The 19,881-nt window shown below is 45.7% G+C and overlaps 1 protein-coding gene across 1 annotated transcript in view; it reads left to right on the forward strand.

Annotated features, from left to right (window-relative positions):
• Positions 1 to 19,881, forward strand: part of VWF (von Willebrand factor) — a 146,431-nt gene that overhangs the window by 86,437 nt on the left and 40,113 nt on the right. Inside the window, exons 27-37 of the mRNA XM_060190227.1 lie at positions 585 to 720; positions 2,322 to 3,691; positions 6,105 to 6,221; positions 6,325 to 6,465; positions 6,759 to 6,902; positions 9,599 to 9,763; positions 11,173 to 11,216; positions 11,552 to 11,729; positions 16,137 to 16,357; positions 18,095 to 18,287; positions 18,403 to 18,744. Coding sequence (XP_060046210.1) covers positions 585 to 720; positions 2,322 to 3,691; positions 6,105 to 6,221; positions 6,325 to 6,465; positions 6,759 to 6,902; positions 9,599 to 9,763; positions 11,173 to 11,216; positions 11,552 to 11,729; positions 16,137 to 16,357; positions 18,095 to 18,287; positions 18,403 to 18,744 — 3,051 coding nt within the window. The remainder of the gene's footprint in view (positions 1 to 584; positions 721 to 2,321; positions 3,692 to 6,104; positions 6,222 to 6,324; positions 6,466 to 6,758; positions 6,903 to 9,598; positions 9,764 to 11,172; positions 11,217 to 11,551; positions 11,730 to 16,136; positions 16,358 to 18,094; positions 18,288 to 18,402; positions 18,745 to 19,881) is intronic.

Genomic DNA, 19,881 nt, shown 5'->3' on the forward strand with positions numbered 1-19,881 from the left:
TTCTGGCTCCAGCGGCTTTTGCTGACAGGCCTTTCCTCAATGCTAGGCACAGTCTTGTTGACATGTTACTTTTGTGTCCGGGGAACTGATTGTTCAATCTCACAGAATGTTGCTTCACCTCATTGAAGTGGCCACACAGTAACCAGGGGCCAGTGCAGATCTGGTGACTAAATGTCCTCTTAGGAGAGTGTAAATGCTCCTGGAAATAAAATTTTATTTGCCAGGCTGCTGAAATAGCTCACTTGGATAGTGCACTGCCTCGAGCCTAGCCCCCACTGCACTGAAGGAAGCTTTAGTGCTGTGGTCTCCTTCACCCTCTCTCTGTCTTTCTGTCTGTAATCTAAAATTTTTTGTTTGTTTTGGGGCTTGGGGATGATGTAGCAGGCAAAGGAGTTCCCTTCCCAGTTTTGCAGGAGGAAAATTGAAGACACTCTCCTGCTCCCAGGGAGGCTGCTCACTAAGTGGGGAGACCCTAGGAGGAGGCAGACTAGACTGACTCCGGGAACAAGTCCCATTATTGGCAGCCGAGTCTTCCTCAAGAGGAAGGCAAGGGATTTGCTACTAATGAAAAGCTTGCTGTGCAGGGAAAATTCTGGATGAGCTTCTGCAGACCTGCGTGGACCTTTCGGACTGCCCAGTGTGTAATGTGGATGGCAGGCACCTTGCCCAGGGAAAGAAAATCACCTTGAACCCCAGTGACCCCCAGCACTGCCAGATCTGGTAAATCAGTTTTGCTAGATGTGTGAAGTACTGAGTTTCACTGTCTCTGGGGCATGCTGGATGGCTGGGGACAGTGTCCTCATACTGTGACCCAGAAGACAGAATGCTTTCTCTGGTTTGTCTGCTTCTAGAGTTTCCTACTCTTTCTCTAGGGACAGGCTAGGTTATCGCTGTGCTGTACACTTGGCCTGTGTGTGGGACTGATTTCAGTATCTGCTGGCTGGCTGGGTGGGTGGATGGATGAATGAATGGATGAATAATGAATGAATTGTTGCCATTGCTCCTGTCTGGCACCCAGGTAATCTGGGTGATTTACTCTCAAGTGTTTTGCTTTGCTAGATCAAGATGGGAGTAAAAAAGATGCATTTATTCTGTGAAACACACACACACACACACCAGAGTACTGCTTTGTTGTATTAACCTAGGCTTTTAGCAGGCAGAACCTGTGATCTGTCCTTTCACCTAGTTGGGATTGTGAATCATGGCTAATTTTTCCAAAATGTTTTAAATCTTAGTCTTAAGGACCAACATATCAAACACTGCATTAAATTCATGAAACTTAAATTCTGTCAGAATAAAGAATGTAAGGGACTAGGGAGATAGCATCAGACTTGCACACCCAAGGCTCCAAGTTCAGTCTCCAGCACCATCATATGCCAAAGCTGAGTGGTGCTCTAGTCAGTCTCTCTCTCTCTCTGCCTCTATCTTTCATAAAAATCAATAAAACCCTTTAAAATACTAATTAAGTAGTGATCTCCAGTATAATCTTTATAAGTTTTCCTTGATGTCAGCATTCTAGAGCAATATTTGCAATTGGGGCTATTTAGAAAGCTTGGCTTGTAATGAGATATTTATGTAGCAAGAGATGAAAGTAGAAAAGAAATCAACCTTGAATGGCAATCTTGAATAGAAGGAAGAGATTCTTTGACAGGTTCTAGGTTGGGCCTGACTGGCTAGAACACCAGCTTGCCTGCCTGAGACCCAGAGGTCTGATGCTGGCACCACTGAATGCCAAACTGGACAAGTCCTGTTCCTCTCGCTTGTCCTCCTCCTTCAGAGTAAATGAATCAATCCTTAAAACAAAACAGACAGACAAAACAAAAAACCAAAACATCCCAGGAGGTAGTAAAGTAGATAAAATGTTGGACTCTCAAGCATGAACTCCCAAGTTCAATCCCTGGCATCACATATGCCAGAGTAATGCTCTGGTTCTCTCTTCTTCATCCCTCTCTTGTTCATAAATAACTGAATAAATAGAGTTATATTTTAAATAGGTAAAATACTATTTAAGCAATGCTTTGACTTCAGGAAGCAAGGGAAGTCTTTGGGATGTGTTTATCTCTTTGTGTGTGGGAGTGTGTGGTGTTTAGGACTAGGGTGTGTGTGGTATATTTGTGATGTGTGAAGTGTGTGTGTGGCATGTAGTGGATATGTTTGGTGTGTAGGGGTTGTATGTGGTCTGTGGTTTAGTGCTATTGCTTGAGGACCTATTGGAAAATGGTGCCTCACTGCAGGGACAGGGTTCCCAGTTTCTAGCAGGGCCAGCACATGCCTAGAGCTGGCTGTCTCTGAGTCATGTCCCCTTTCCCCTTACCCTGCAGCCATTGCAATGGTGCTAACCTCACTTGCGAGGCCTGCATGGACCAGGGGGGAGTGGAGGCACCTCCCACAGAGGGCCCGCTCAGCCCCACCACCTCATACATCGAGGACACCCCGGAGCCCCCGCTGCACACCTTCCAGTGCAGCAAACTGCTGGACCTGGTCTTTCTGCTGGATGGCTCCTCCAAGCTGTCGCAGGCTGAGTTCGAGGTGCTGAAGGCCTTTGTGGTGGGCGTGATGGAGCGGCTGCACATCTCACAGAAGCGCATTCGTGTGGCGCTGGTGGAGTACCATGAAGGCTCACACGCCTACCTGGACCTGCAGGACCACAAGCGGCCATCCGAGCTGCGGCGGATTGCCAGGCAAGTGCGCTACGCGGGCAGCGAGCTGGCATACACCAGCGAGGCGCTCAAATACACGCTCTTCCAGGTGTTCAGCAAGTTGGATCGGCCTGAAGCGGCGCGGGTGGTCCTGCTGCTGACCGCCAGCACTGAGCCCCCAGGCCAGATCCGCAGCCTGGTGCGATACGCGCAGGGCCTCCGGAAGAAAAGGGTGGTGGTGCTGCCCGTGGCCCTCGGGCCCCACGCCAGCCTCAAGCAGATCCGCCTCATCGAGAAGCAGGCCCCAGAGAACAAGGTCTTCCTGCTCAGCAGTGTGGACGAGCTGCAGCAGCGCAGGGACGAGATCCTCAACTTCCTCTGCGACCTGGCCCCTGAGCCCCCCGGCCCCACCCGGCCGCCCCCGCCTGCTGCACAGGTCACCCTGGCCCCCGAGCTCCCGCGTGGCACCACCACCACCCCGAGAGAAACCCTGGTCCTGGACGTGGTGTTCATGCTGGAAGGCTCTGACAGCATTGGGGAAGCCAACTTCAACCGCAGCAGGGACTTCCTGGAGCAGGTGATCCAGCGCATGGCTGTGAGCCAGGAGGAAATCCACATCACGGTGCTACAGTACTCATACACAGTGATTCCTGAGTACACCTTCAGTGAGGCGCAGACCAAGGCCGAGGTCCTGCGGCACGTGCGGGAGCTCCGCTACCGGGGCGGCAACAGCACCCGCACGGGACAGGCCTTGCAGTACCTGGCCCAGCACAGCTTCTCAGGTGGCCAGGGCGACCGCGAGCAGGCGCCCAACCTAGTCTACATGGTCACGGCCTCGCCTGCCACTGATGAGCTCAGGCGGCTGCCTGGGGACATCCAGCTGGTGCCCATTGGCGTGGGCCCGCACGCGGACGTGCAGGAGCTGGAGCGCCTGGCCTGGCCGCACTCCCCCATCCTCATCCAGGACTTCGACCTGCTGCCACGGGAGGCACCCGAGCTGGTGCTGCAGAGCTGCTGCTCCCCACAGGCGCCGATCCCCGCTTTGCCCAGAGGTGTGCAGGCAGAGTGCGGGAGGTGTGGCCTTGGCGGGGGCGTGGCCTTAGCAGGAGCTGTGAACCCGTTTTCAGACTTGTCTCTTCTCCCAAGATGGGAGAGTCTTTGAGATTACCCTTTTTGTGTATGGGGCAATGGGCCCTTTCTCTCTTTCCTTTCTTTTTCTCCCTCCCTCCTTCCCTTCCTTCCTTCTATCTTTCTCTTCCTTTCTTTTTCTTTCTTTTTTCTCTCTCTTTCTCTTGCCCTTTCTCTTTCTCCATTACTTTCTTCTTTTATTTCTTTTTTTAAATGTATACAGTACTTTTTTTTTTTGTATGAACAGTGAAAAATTGATAGGAGAGAGAGAGATGTGCAGACTGGCTTCACTACACGTGACGCTTCTCCCCCTGAAGGTGGGGGCCAGGGTCTTAAACCTAGTTCCTTCCTTACTGTAATATTTGTGCTTTACTGGTTAGGCCACCACCCAGCCCCAATGGGCCTTTTCTTACTTGTGTGTACTTAGAGATGCAAAGAGAACACAAGCTAAGTGTTAAGATGTGGACAGCACCAAGGATGTGGGGGAAAGTGTACAGGTTATGCTGTCTCACTCAGTCCATCCTCAGCCAAGCCTCACTCTCTGTCGCTAGCCAGGGTCAACCAGCTTCCTTCCAGGTGCAGGAAATCACCCTCAGCAGCTGACATTCTTAGGGGCAGGGGCCAGATGCCAGGTGACCAGGGGCAGGGGCAGTCTCCGATTCTGAGCCAGACTGATCTTCACTTGAACCACACCTGAGGCTCACATTTTGTTAATGAATTTTTTCCTTTAAATTTCGCGTGGGATCCTACCTCTGTGTGGCTCTCTATCTGTAGAATGGGGATAATAATGGAACATCCTTGTAGATAACTTGGAACAATATCCAGCACATGACAAGTACTCAAAACACACACAAATTGCACCTCACCACTGTTGTTATTTCTTAGCTTTCTTACCTGATTCTACTAATGCTGAATCACTTCTTAGTTCTTGCATGCCTTTGGTATGTTAGGGCCATTCATTCACATGAAACGTAGTTTAAGCAACGTCAGTCCTCAGACTCATTTCTCAAGCAATACAATATATATATACTGCCACCAGGGTTATTGCTGGGACTCTGTGCCAGCACTGTGAATCCACTGGCGAGATCCACTATGAAAAATGGTTCCTGGAAGCCATTTTTCCATTTTTTACTTCCATTTTTATTTGATAGGACAGAAAGCAGTTGAGACAGAAGGGGGACACAAAGAGGGATAAAGGAAGATGGATACCTGCAGACCCGCTTCACTGCTTGTGAAGCTTCCCCTCCACACCTCTGCAGGTGGGGAGCAGGAGCTCAAACCAGGTCCTTGTGCATGGTGACATGTGCACTTAATTGGGTGTGGCATCACCTGACTCCTAATGTAGCCTTTTCTGAATGCCTCTAGAGCCTCACGTATGGCTGTGCCTTTATCTCTCTGTTTTCATTTTAATCACGGTCACACATGTATTAGAATTCTTGTGATATTGTTGCAGAAGGCAGCTTCCATAGCATCATCTTACCATGTAGAGTTTGGATCAGAGTTTGTCTCCTAACTGTACCCAGGACTCTGCTCCCAAACAGTGGTAGAGACCCTGGTGTTTGTTATAAGAGCACCTCCTAGTGTCTCACCTTTGAGATCTGAGATGGCACCAACATGTTCTCCAGGGTTTTGCTGCTGCAGGTCTCCCACCATCTGAGAGCAGAATGTTCCCCTGAAGCTTCTCATATACCAAAATGGCAGAAAGCAAAGACTTGGCACCATGACCTTTACTTGAATCAATTTTTAATTTCATCTCTCAACTCCCAAATCACCTACCAAATAGCGTAGAAAACCCAAAACAGAGCCCCCAAGCAACAATACTATGATAGACACACAGCTTTGGGAAGTATTTCTGGGAAGGAAACTGGGAGCAGGGGCAGATCTTACTAGAGGCCCACTGCCTCTAGAACAGGTGCTACTCCTGCCTTGTCATCATACTGCTGCAAGGGCAGAACCCTCTTTAAATCTCTTTCAGTGTGTGGACACAGGCACTAGGGAAAACCTTGCATAAGGCAAAGTGATGGGACATGAACTTTGGGAAACCAGGGAAGACCTGTGTTCTGTCATGTCCCTTGCTGCATCTCCAGCATTTCCCTCGATTCTAGAAGAGTCACAGCCTCCTGTTGCAGAGGTGTGGTGCCTGCTGCTTCTAGTGGTGAACTTTTTAGCTGCTGTTGGGTGGAGTTGGAATTTCCCTAAAACCTCTAACTCTGGGGTACTCAGGGGCCCAGGAAATCTGTCTCCCCTTCCCCTATGGGGACCCCTCCCCATGGCAGTGCTGCCTGCCCACTGACTGTGGAGGTGGCTGTGGGGGCCCATCTTCCGGTTTCTCTGCAGACTGCAACCAGCCCTTGGATGTCATCCTTCTACTTGACGGCTGCTCCACCTCCCCAGCATCCTACTTCGATGAAATGAAGAGTTTTGCCAAAGCTTTCATTTCAAAGGCCAATATAGGTGAGAGCAATCACAGAAAAGAGCCAATTAGGAGAGGGGACACTGTGGGGGGCAGGTATCCCCATCCTTTCCCTGACCCCTGTGTCCCCTTGTCCTCTGTTAGGGCCTCAGCTCACTCAAGTGGCCGTGCTCCAGTATGGCAGCATCACCACCATTGATGTGCCGTGGAATGTGCCGCAGGACAAAGCCCACCTGCAGAGCCTTGTGGACTTCATGCAGCGGGAGGGGGGGCCCAGCCTAGTGGGTAAGGCCGGTGCATGGGCAGTGGCTCCCAGGAAAACATGGGCAGCTGTGGGTTTGAATTCTTGGCTTTCCTGATGGAAGAATCTTGGTCTATCACTTTGTCCCTGGTTTTGTTTTTCTTTTTCCCTGTGAGAGTGGAGTCAGGGAACACTATTCAGATCTCTTCCAAGTGGCACATTTGTGCTCCTCTGAGTCACCAGGTCATTTGGCTTTGATGGTCTCGGGGTCCTTGCTGTCTCCATGTTCTTTCCCACTAATGCTCCTGACTTGGTGTGGCCTGTTCTCCATTCCCAGGAGATGCTTTGGGCTTTGCTGTGCGGTATCTCTCCTCTGAAGTCCACGGTGCCAGACCTGGAGCCTCAAAGGCTGTGGTCCTCCTGGTCACAGATGTCTCCGTGGATTCAGTGGCGGCAGCAGCTGAAGCTGCTAGGTCCAGCCGTAAGTGAGCGGCCCTGAGACCCTCCTCAACTGCTGGGGGGGGGCAGGAATGTATGTGGGTTACTCCCCAGTCCTGGATAGTTTTAAATCATAGCAGAGGCACATGACCCCACGTCCACAACAGGGAATGCTCAATCATTGTGCTTATTAGGGATCCAAATAGTAATGCCATGTTTGTCTTTCGTCACTGTGCTTGAGAGCAGAGCATTTCTTCCTCAGGTATTTTGCTTTGTGTTGGAAAGTGGGTCACCTCCACAACTTTCTCAACTGTCTTTGTGACTAGGCAGTGGCGTACCTGATAAATACGCACACACATCACGATGCACAAGGAGCAAGGTTCAAGACCCCGGTCCCCACCTTCAGGGGGAAAATTTCAGGAGCAGTGGGACAGTCCTACAAGTGTCTCTCCTCTCTGACTTTTTCCTTCTGCTGGGAGCCTTTGCACACTGCTCCAGAGACCCTCTCAGCTCCCCCTACCCTCACTTCACATCTGTGTAAATGGCAGCTTTTCCCTCAACACTGCTCCACATACTTAGCCTGAAATAAAACCTCCCAAACATTCTCATCCTCCTACCCCATTGTCAATAATCACTAATTTACTTACTCATTCTTGTCACCTGCGTGTCCACATTGTAAGCTCCATGAGGACACGGGTTGATCTGCTTGGCTCACTGTTCCCCCAGTTGCTTCTACCAGGTTTCTGACCTGGAGGAGGAATTCATTAATGTTTGGTGACTGACTGAATGTCCTCCTCACAGGGTTGGTTTGAGTGACCAGTCTGGAAAACCCCAAGTTCTTTTTTTATATTTAGTCAATTTTTATTTATTTATTTTTTATTTAAGAAAGGATTAATTAACAAAACCATAGGGTAGGAGGGGTACAACTCCACACAATTCCCACCACCCAATCTCCATATCCCACCCCCTCCCCTGATAGCTTTCCCATTCTCCATCCCTCTGGGAGTATGGACCCAGGGTCATTGAGGGTTGCAGAAGGTAGAAGGTCTGGCTTCTGTAATTGCTTTCCCGCTGAACATGGACGTTGACTGGTCAGGAGAGGAAGTGTTAGGGAGGTACTTACTGCAAACTCTAGTGTACTTCGGCTTTCAGGTATCTATTTTGCAGTAGTTTATAGATACGTGTGAAGATATGCTCTCTCTCACAGAAACTGGTGTATATCTAGGTTTTGGGACTTTGTTAGAAAGTGAACCACCTGAGATGAAATTAATTACTTAATTTTCCCCTCTCATATTAATTAACTAGTGATTTATATGACTACACTTTACTAGGAGTGTACATAAACACCATTCCCACCACCAAAAGACTGTGTCCCATCCCACCCACCCACCCCCACCCCCCACCGGCCCAGGAAGCCACATGTTCACCCTCCCCCTCACCACAGGGTTTTTACTTTGATGTCCTACTTTCAATTTAGTCAGATCCTGCTTTTAGTTTCCCTTTCTGATCTTCTTTCTCAACTTCTGTTGATGAGTAAGATCATCCCATACTCATCTTTATCTTTCTGACTTAACTCACTTAACGTAATTCCTTCTAGCTCTGTCCAAGATGGGTCAGAGAAGGTGGGTTCATTGTTCTTGATAGCTGTATAGTATTCCATTATGTATATATACCACAGCTTTCTCAGCCACTCATCTGTTGTTGGGCACCTGGGTTGCTTCCAGGTTTTAGCTATTATGAATTGTGCTGCTATGAACATAGGAGTACACACCTCGTTTTGGTTGGGTGTTATGGAGTCCTTGGGGTATAACCCCAGGAGAGGAATTACTGGATCATATGGAAGGTCCATGTCTAGCCTTCTGAGAGTTTTCCAGACTGCTCTCCACAGAGGCTGTACCAATTTACATTCCCACCAGCAATGGAAAAGGGTTCCTCTGTCCCCACAACCTCTCCAGCATTTGTTGCTGCTGTCCTTTTTGATGTATGCCATTCTTACAGGAGTGAGGTGGTATCTTAGTGTTGTCTTAATTTGCATTTCTCTGACAATCAGTGACCTAGAGCAGTTTTTCGTATGTTTGTTAGCCTTTTGGATCTCCTCTGAGGTGAATGTTTTGTTCATATCCTCTGCCCATTTTTGGATGGGGTCATTTGCTTTTTTGGTGCTAAGTTTGCTGAGCTCTTTATATATTTTGTTGATTAGTTTCTTGTCTGATGTATGGCATGTGAAGATCTTCTCCCATTCTGTGAGGGGTCTCTTTGTTTGTTTAATAGTTTCTTTGAATGTGCAGAAGCTTTTCAATTTGATGTAGTCCCATTGGTTTGTTTCTGCTTTAGTCTTCCTTGCAATTGGGTTTGATTCATCAAAGATGTCCTTGAGGTGTAGGTGGGAAACTGTTTTAACAATGTTTTCCTCTTAGTATTTGATTGTTTCTGGTCTGACATCTAGGTCTTTGATCCATTTTGAGTTGATTTTTGTTTCTGGTGAGATAAAGTGGTTCAATTTCATTCTTCTGCATGTTACAACCCAGTTTTCCCAGCACCATTTATTGAAGAGAGCCTCCTTTTTCCATTTAATCCTTTGGGCCCCTTATCAAAGATTAGATGTCCATAGGTGTGGAAAACCCCAAGTTCTAGCTACACCTGCTAGGTAGAGCTTCAAGGAAATCCATTTGAACCCATTTGACCAGCTATCTTGCGTTGTTGATACAAGACCCTTTTCTGTTCCTTTGCCACTTCCAGGAGTGGCGGTGTACCCCATTGGGATTGGGGACCGGTATGATTTGGCCCAGCTGAGGACCTTGGCAGGCTCAGAGGCTGGCTCCAATGTGCTGCAGCTCCAAAGAATTGAAGACCTCCCCACCATGGTCACTCTGGACAACTCCTTCCTCCACAAGCTGTGCTCTGGTAAGTCCCGAGAAGTTTGTTGTAGCTACTCAAAAACCCAAACCAACAAAGCTTACACTAGAGAGCTGAGCTCAAGAGTTGGCCTGAGTGAAGACTGTCACACAGGCCAAAAACCTGTGAAGTTTCTGCTCATGGAAGATTTGTTCTGCAATGCTTTGAAGGGGCCTCCAGAAAGTTCTGTGTAGACTCTGCTTCCATAATTTAACTGCCTACTCAGTCATTAGCAATGCTTGTTTGCACAGAGGGGTCTTGGATAACAGTTGCAAACCTCGACATCCTGTTGATCCAGGCTTCTTCCTCAAGGACTTGCCATTGGTGTGGCTTTATGAAATTCGGTGATACCAAATTTAATCAAAACTATCCAATTTACGTTGACTTAAGGTTGGAAGCTTTCTTTTTCACTAAGTAAGATATATTTTAATCGGTCTTTGCCTATTTTCCTACTGTTACTATCTGTAAGAATCACACTAAGCCCAGGAGTCAGGTGGTAGCGCAGCAGGTTAAGTGCACGTGGCGCAAAGCACAAGGACCAGCGTAAGGATCCTTGTTTGAGCCCCTGGCTCCCCACCTGCAGGGCATAAGGATCCCGGTTCGAGCCCCTGGCTCCCCACCTGGAGGGGAATCTTCACAAGAGGTGAAGCAGGTCTGCAGTTGTCTATCTTTTTCTCCCTCTCTCTGTCTTCTCCTCCTCTTTCCATTTCTTTGTCCTATTCAACAACAACGGCAATAATAACTACAACAATAAAACAACAAGGGCAACAAAAGGAAATAAATATTTAAAAATATATATTAAAAAAAAAAGGAATTACACTAAGCCCAGTGCAGAGTCAATTGTTTTTTTCCCCAGGATCTAAATGGTGGCTCTCCTGGTACAAATCTTCAAGATTCATTTAAAGTTTTTAGGATATCACCTCATTTCCTCTATGATCACCCCCTCCTGCAAGATACTGGCATACATATGAAAGAGGAGGAAAGGATAATGAGCTGTTATCACTGATATTTTATCACTGTTATTAGCACAGTGCATGCCCATGTTTAATCTGGTGTAAGTACATCCTGACTATTAAACCAACTCAGACTCTTCCCAGAGTTGTCTTCTATTTTATTTTATTTTATTTTATTTATTTAAGAAAGGAGACATTAACAAAACCATAGGATAAGAGGGATACAGCGCCACACAATTCTCACCACCTGATCTCCATATCCCATCCCCTCCTCTGATAGCTTTCCCATTCTCTATCCCTCTGGGAGTATGGACCCAGGGTCATTGTGGGTTGCAGAAGGTGGAAGGTCTGGCTTCTGTAATTGCTAAGACTAAGCCAGGTAGCTCAAGCAAATGCTGAGAATGACTTAGCATGCCTGGGTGATGGTGATGTGTGGGAACTGAGGTCTGCCTGTGTCTATTTCAGGGTTCATTAGAGTTTGCTTGGATGAAGATGGAAATGAGAAGAAAGTAAGACCCTTTCTGTTGCCTTTGAAATCAAGAAAGATCAGAAATGTGTATTTGGGACTCTATCCCTCCCCTCCACCCCCCGGTTTTTATTTTCCTTCTTTGGTCTTGGCTCACTTCTTCCTCTTTTTATAGATCCTTTTGTCTGGGTGTACGTGGGTGAGTGGGTGGGGGCTGTAAATTTTCTGTATCTTGTCTCATGTACATCTTGTCTCCTTGCCTTTCATAAAGATGTCTAGCTCCTAGTTTGTGTCCTCAGAGGTGGTCAGATTCCTGTTAGATGGGCTCAGATTGTTTTGTCTTACTCCATGCCTGAATATGTTTTTTTTCTTCTGCAGCCTGGGGACATCTGGACCTTGCCAGACCAGTGCCACACAGTGACTTGTTTGCCTGATGGTCAGACCTTGCTAAAGAGTCACCGGGTCAACTGTGATCGGGGGCCAAGGCCTTCATGCCCCAACAGCCAGTCCCCTATTAGGGTGGAAGAGACCTGTGGTTGCCGTTGGACCTGTCCCTGTGAGTTTTTTGCTTCCAACATGGACAGAATTAATGGAGCAGTGTTGGGCTTGACTGTGACCAGAAGTCTGCCCGGAAGCATTCTTCCTCTTTCCACTGTCCAGTGCTGCCTAAAGCCATGTTCTAGGATGTGTTTTTATTCTTCCTAGGGATCTCTCTTCTCTTCCTGTGTCTTTCAGTAACACTTTCCTAGATAATGCAGAAATAGAAGAATAATTTTCTGAGATCAGTGCTCAGCTTATCTGTGAGCAAACGACATTTAGAAATCTGTGAAGCTGGAATATAGCTTGTGCACAAACTCCTCTCCCCCCCCCCCCCAGACACCCCCAGGAATGTCTCCAGCCACACCTATAGCTGCATAGGGGTTAAGGACAATGGTATGTCACCTGGTAGTCCATTTTAGAGGAAGCCATCATAGTCAACTCCACCTTATACAAACCCAAGGATAGCATTCATTCATTCAAGTTGTGAGTTAGTGCCCTGTTTCCAAGTTGAGAGAATTGATTGTGATCATCCTTACTCAGCAGTGGATAGTGATCAAGCTGAATGACCAAGTATTTTATATCTCACTTTCCACTTAGAATTTGTTTAGGTCTAAATTTTCTCCCTGAACTGGGTGAGAATTCTACCAGAACTGATACCTTCTTTGTGAATTGTAGCATTCAGAAATGACCTCATTAGTTGCGTTTTTGTTGCTGTTATTAGAATTCTACTACAGCCAGTATGAGAGTCACTATTCTCATTTGTTTATTGATGGAATTCCTTGTTCATTTCTTTACTTGAGCAGCTCTGAATTTCAAATGTGGCTTGCCTTGTTTTTGAGACAAATTGAAAAATATTTGTTTATTTGTTCTAGTAAATACATTAAGCCTGATCTCATTTGATTCTGACTTATAATTGGCTTCACTATGTCATTATATATTATAATTATGTTTATATTGTATCATACTTCATTTATCTTTCTGTGAGTGTGCATTGTTTGCCTTTTTTCTTTTATCTCTTTGGTATTTAGGAAATGTTATGTTTTTCTTCTGGTGTCAACCTCTGTACTTACATCTCTTAAAAATGCCTTCAGACTTTTTTCTAATCTAACCATTAATTAATAGTGGTTTCAAGTTTTAATAGCATCTTTCAACTGCTATCTGTTGCCTATGTATAACAGTTCATGAAATTATTCTACTCATCTCTTTTCTTAATTTCTGTTTTATGAACACACTTAGGACAGCATATAACACTTATACTTTAGTCTCTCATTGTTCATTTACTTTGGTTTTAGATATATAGTTATATAAATGAAAATGCTTGTGTTTAGTGTTTTGATATTATGTCCTAGCCACCCCTTAGTTGGAGAAGACTTGTCTTTTGGTAGACTTCCTAAGAAAAGCTATTGACTTCAGATTTCCACAGATGGTTCTAGATATACATGTTTATTGCAGTTTCTCTTTAGTCTTAGTACCAGAAAAGCACCTAGGCTGGATATAAAATTCTTGGTTCACTCTTCCTTGGAATTCTGGTAAATACTGTTTCCTTTTCTTCTTGGTCTGGGGAACTGCAGAATTGTTCTAGAGAATTCTGACAAAAATCTTGTTCTCTGCTTTTGTGTTGTTTAATTTTATTTTCTGGCTGTTTATAATGTTTTACTTTGTCTGTTTTAAAGTCTGATAGCCTTACTGTCATATGTCTCAAAGTTGACTGTTTGAGACTAATTTTTTCCAGACATCTGACATATGCTTCCAATGTGCATCTTTGGTTCTCTGATTTCCAGAAACTTCTCGTGGATTATCATCTTTAAAAACTAGTTCTTTTCCATTGTCTTTCGTTTTTTTTTTTCTCTTTCAAAGTCTCCACTTTTTTGGGGGGGAATCTGTCTCATATTTTCATTAATTTCTCTCTCATGCTTATACTGTTTTCATTAACACATCCCTCTACTCTCTGTTGTTCTTTTGACTTTCTTCAGTGTTCCTCAATTTCTATTTTGATCTGCTTTCATCTGTATTCTTACAATTTAGTCTTCCTTCTTTTTAAAAATTTTTTTATCTTTATTTTTATTTATAGAGACAGCCAGAAATTGAGAGGAATGAGGAAATAGGGAGAGAGACAGAGAGACACCTGCAGCCCTGCTTTACCACTTGTGAAGCTTTCCCCCTTGCAGGTGAGGATTGGGGGCTGGAACCCAGGACCTTGCACACTGTAACATGTGTGCTTAACCAGGTGCACCACCACTCAACCCCCTTCATCTTCCTTCTGAGATTATTTTGTCTTTTTCTTTTATGTTCTCTGGGTTTAGACATTTACATTCTTATTGATTCTTATTTTTGTACAGTTCTCAGCCTTAAAAATTCTCATCCAAGGTGTTTTTCATTTTTGCAAATGTTTATTTGAGTGGATTTAATTTAGTTTGAGTATTTTCTTACAGTTTTCTTTTGTGTCATGGTTGGTTGGTTTTGGTGGAATTTCCTTTAGCTGAGGAGTGTTGATACTCATTTTTTGGAAATAGCTTTATATATAGTCTTGCTTAGTTTTCTTCTGCTCCTTCTGTGCATTTGAGCTTTTCAGGGATTCTCACTCACACTCTTCTGTTAGTGTAGAGAAATTATTAGTATGCACACATCTGTCTGTACATGTGCCCAAGGGTTGTAAAGTCTCTGAATTTTGGTTCTTTTCTTTATAACATGTCTCCTTTGGGACTGCAGTGAGAACTCAATGTGTTAGAACACAGGATTTTCAGGCCTGTGGCCCCTGAGACCTCAAACGCAGTCTTTGGCACCATTATAAGCCAAAACTGAGTGGTGTTCTGGTTTCTCATAAAAGTAAATACATAGATTTTTTTAAAGGTTTTTAAAACATTTACCTCATTATCTTCTTTTTCCTATAATCACTCCATTTCCAAATAGGACCTTTTCTTTTCCCCAAAGCAGTGCTTTTCAACTGGTCACTTAACATTATATGTATCTTATACCCATACTTTCTGATCTACTAGGGTTCTTGAAAAATATTTCTGCATTTAGGGCTTCTCTTTTTTAGTGATAGTTTTAGAAAACTGTTGGACTTGTTGCCAATTCCCACTTTCTCTCTGCTTTACAGTTTTTCTTTTTAAAAAATATTTTATTTATTTTAATGAGAGAGAGAGAGAGAGAGAGAGAGAGAGAGGAAGATACATCAAAGCCCTGCTCAACTCTAGCTTATGGTGGTGCAGGGTATTGAACCAGGGCCTCAGAGCCTCAGGCATGAAAGCCTTTTCCAGAACAATTATGTTGACTCCCCAGCCCTTCTACAGGTTTTCTCTATTAGTTCTTGCTCCTTCCTAAGGCTGGTAGCAGGACCATAAGAGATTGCTTACTAGGATTTGATGTTTGTTGATCTTTGTACTTTATTTACAGATGCATGACTGCCTGTACACCCTCTGCTTTCCCTTTATGCAGAAGGCATACTTTCATGCAGTCTGTTTGTCCTTCTTGGGTTTGAAGGATAAACAAAAGATTTGCATATTTGAGATCACTTGCAGCTGGGTGACACTAGGCCAGCAACAGTCACTTGGAGGTGGCTGATCCCTCAGAGATTGTAGGGGACTCTCCTGAGCACAATTTTGACAGCATTCCCAGACAGACCTTTTGCTAGTGCTACACTCCGGCATGGGGGATTGCCCTGACCTGGTGTGAGTGTAAGGTGTTAGTGCAGCTGGACTCACTGACCTACCTGCTGAATCTGCTTCTCAGCTCTTGGGGTTTAATCTGCCCATCACCACAGAAGTGATCCTGGCTTTTCTGGAAGGACATCTTTGGTAGTAGGGATTTTTATCACATCTTACCTCTATGTAGCATGATTAGTCTCCCCATGTGGGGTTTTAACAGAAACCCTGAGAATCTGAGCCTAGGCCAGTGAATGAGATCCAGCCACTGGCTTTGGCTTCAGAAATCTCTCCTGTGATCTTTGATGGGATCACGTCGACAGGGATACTTGAGCCTTGAGTCACTTGGCAGCTGAAAGGACATGCATGTTTCTAGGTGAACTTTCTTTGTAATGAGTTTGTAAGCTCACGGCCTGCTTAGCTCCTCAGGATTTCAGATCCTAACACTTCTGGAACTTAGTTTTGTTTCCTGGGCCAAGGCCTCCCTATAGAGTATATCAGTCATTTCACACATTTAGACATTTAAAAAGTATGATTCTATAAATTTCTACATTCCTGTGTAACACCTCTCCTTCTAAACCTTCTTTAGGGGAATATTTAATTACCAAGTGTTACTAAGCCATCCTGAGTCATAGAATCTCAATTTCCTAATCTGCAAATGAAATGGCATATGTCTCAAAGGGCCTGCTCAGTTCTCAGACTGACTGGGGGCATCTGCCCCTGAGGATGCAGGGGCAGCTGGGCCATGTCCTATCCCTCATTCGCTCTCCCCCATCCAGGTGTGTGTATGGGCAGCTCCACCCGGCACATTGTGACCTTCGATGGACAGAATTTCAAGCTGACGGGCAGCTGTTCGTATGTCCTCTTTCAAAACAAGGAGCAGGACCTAGAGGTGATTCTCCATAATGGAGCCTGCAGCCCAGGAGTGAGGCAGACCTGCATGAAATCCATTGAGCTGAAGCACGATGGCCTCTCGGTGGAGCTCCACAGTGACATGGAGGTGAGGGCTGCTCCCTGTGGCCAGGAGGCATGGGGACTGCAGGGCTTGGGGGAGGCCTTGTGGGCATGGGGGGGGGGAGAGTGGCTTCCAGCAGGTGCTTCTGTTAAGCCTCAGACTTTTGCCTTGCTAGTGGAGTTCTGTCTTCCTGGAAGGGGTTCACTGCCTTTGTTTAGGTGTAATTTCATGTTCTGGAGCCACTTTTAAAAGAAAGGTTCAGTGTTAGGTAGCATGAAATTATGAATGTAGTGTCAGTTTCTAACACTGCTGGAAAAATGGGGTGAGCACCAGTACTATTTAGCCTGCAGGTGTTCTGAACTCTGTGCCAAGGGCCTGCAAAATTTCCACAGAGGGGAAAAATTAGGGCCTTTGAAAAATATTTAGGGCCTCCTCAAAATGTATGACTACAAAATTCAGAGCAGAAAAACTGAAAAACTGACACGAATCCATGTTTGATTAAATATTTACAAGAGGTGATGTTATGCCAATTTCTCTACTTGTTCACTTAGCAATCATGCATATTTCATTCTGTGAAAACAACTTGTAAGTTAGATTTTTTTCTCATTTTGCCAGAATCCTTGATTATGTGCAGTAATTGCTGAAAAAAAAAACACAAGTCGTGATATATCAAATTAGTAACTTGGGGCCAAAATTTAAAAAATCAAAATGATAAAAAAGGCTTCCAAAACTTTTACAGCAAAATTTATATATTCATTGTGGGGTGTGAGCAGTTTGGATAGGGTGTCTGGAAGGGCCTCCACAGATTGTCTAGAGAACCAAAAGTGGGGGGTGGTGGTGGAGGGGGAGAGAAGAAAGAAGTACTGGTGGGACCAGGAGATAGCTCACCCAGTAGAGTGCACATTTTGCCATAAGAACTCTGGTCTGGGTCCCCAGCCACCACGTGAGTTCACCTGCATAAGACAAGCTTTACAAACAGTGGGACAGTGGACTGGCATCTCTCTCACAGTCCCCTAACCCGCTACCTTGAAAAATGAAAAATAAAGAGTACAATGGGAGTGGTGGATTGTGTAGATGTGGAGTAAAAACCCTGGTAGACAGAGGAGGAGAAATGTTAGGGAAGATGAACAAAGGGCTCTGAATTCCAGTTCAGAGAGTTGGAGTTCCATCAGGACCCAGAGAGAAGAGTTGATAAAAGGAAGAATATTTGCAAGTAGTAACAGGTTTAGGTGTGATTTAGAAAGGAGAGAAGGCAGGGCCATAGGAAAAAAAAAAAAGGTATATATACAATTATAAAAATAATAGTTAACCCATGTCTATGGTCTTGGGAGAACTACTGCAGTTTCCAGTGGAGGGGATGAGGGCATGGAACTTTGATGGTGGGAACCATGCAGAATTATACCCCTTTTATCTCATAATCTTGTAAATCAATATTAAATCATTAGTGAAACATAAAAAAAAAAAACCCTGGTGGCAAACAACAACAAAAATTACTGAGAAGCATCTTGTTTGCTGCCCCTGGACCCACTTTCCTGCTGAGCTAGAGCAACAGGAGAAGGACATCACCCTTCTCTGAGCACACACAGACCTTACTTCCTGGGCACTCAGGTCCAGCCACAAGCCTGTCTGTCTGTCTGTTGTCCTCTGGTCTGTCCTCTTTGAGAGCTGGAGTCAAGCGTGGTGGTGGTTCTAAGACTTGCTGGATGTTTCCTGAATAGCCAGGAAGGGGATCTGGGGACTCCTCAGCACCCTGACCGTGGACTTGCCTTGCTCTGGGGGCAGGTGGCCGTGAATGGGAGGCTGGTCTCTGTTCCTTACCTGGGCGGAAACATGGAGGTCCTTATCTATGGCGCCATCATGCACGAGGTTCGATTCAGCCAACTCGGACACGTCTTCACCTTCACGCCACAGAACAATGAGTTCCAGCTGCAGCTCAGCCCCAAGACCTTGGCTGCAAAGACGCCAGGCCTCTGTGGTAGGGACAGTCTTTCCCATGGCCACTAAGTACCTTCCTTGCTCAGTTTTTCTGGACACTTGGGTGCTGATCTGATCTCTCTGGGTCTAACTGCTGCCTTGTCTTGATTCTCTAGGAACCTGTGATGAGAATGGGGCCAACGACTTCATGCTGAGGGATGGTACCATCACCACAGACTGGAAGACACTTGTTCAGGACTGGGCGGTGCCAAAGGCAGAGCAGACGTGCCAGCGTGTCCCTGAGGAATCGTGTCCTGTGACCAGCGCCTCCTACTGCCAGGTCCTCTTCTCACCAGCATTCACTGAGTGCCACAAAGTCTTGGCTCCTGCAACGTTTTATGACATCTGCCAGCAGGACAGCTGCCGCCAGGAGCAGGCCTGTGAGACAATCTCCTCATATGCCCACCTCTGCAGAGTGAATGGGGTCTGCGTGGACTGGAGGACTCCTGATTTCTGTGGTGAGCTCCTATGCCCCTCCCAACACGCATGGAGACCAGTGCATCCTGGATTTGCTCAAACTCTGGGCCTCTGCATTTCTTTCTTCTTTCTTTATTATTTTTAAATTCTCCCAGGGTTATTGCTGGGGCATGATGAATCTCCTGCTACTGGTAGCCATTTTTTTCTCCTTTTAATTTTTTAAAATATTTATTTATTTATTCCCTTTTGGTTGCCCTAGTTATTTTATTGTTGTAGTTATTATTGTTGTTGTTACTGATGTTGTTGTTGTTGGATAGGACAGAGAGAAGAGGAGAGAGGAGGGGAAGACAGAGAGGGGGAGAGAAAGACAGACACCTGCAGACCTGCTTCACCACTCCCCTGCAGATGGGGAGCCAGGGGCTTGAACTGGGATCCTTATGCCGGTCCTTGTGCTTTGCACCACGTGCACTTAGCCCACTGCACTACCATCCAACTCCCTTCCTTTTAACTTTATTTTTCTTTGATAGGACAGAGGGAAATTGAGAAGGGAGGGAGACAGAGAAAGAGACAGAGAGATACCAGCCATACATGTTTCACCACTCATGAAGCTTCCTTCCTGCACATGGGGAGTAGGGGTTTGAACCCAGATCCTTGAGCATGGATCTTCTTTTTTTTTAAATGATTTGTTTTTAACGATGTTCTTCATATGAGGCAGAGAGAGAGTTTTAGGTGATAGGGAAGTCAGAGGACCCCTCTATACAGGCTTCATCAAGAACTGAACCATCAGGCATGCGACGTGTGTGCTCTACCAGTTAAACTATCCCCCTCCCTCCTTTGTAGATTCCTTTTATCTAGACCCCCAGTTAGTACCATGAAGTGGTCAATGTAGAAGTATTTTTACCCTTTTGCCATCAGGGCTTCACTGAGGTTTTGTGCCTCATGATTCTACCACTCCCAATAGATTTTTTTTCCCCTCCAGAGAGAACAAAGATGTAGAGAAGGAGAGAGACAGCACAGCACTGCTTTACTGCTTATAAAGCTCCCTCCCAAGTGCAGACAGGGGCCCAAACCTGTGTCGTGCTAGAGGCTAGACCCTACTGGGTGAGCCATCTCTCATCCCTGAGGTAGACATAATTTGAGCATCCATGATTCAAAGCGTAATCCTTTCTCTTGGGTTG

The sequence above is a fragment of the Erinaceus europaeus genome, chromosome 4 (assembly GCF_950295315.1).
Source record: "Erinaceus europaeus chromosome 4, mEriEur2.1, whole genome shotgun sequence".
NCBI lineage: Eukaryota > Metazoa > Chordata > Mammalia > Eulipotyphla > Erinaceidae > Erinaceus > Erinaceus europaeus.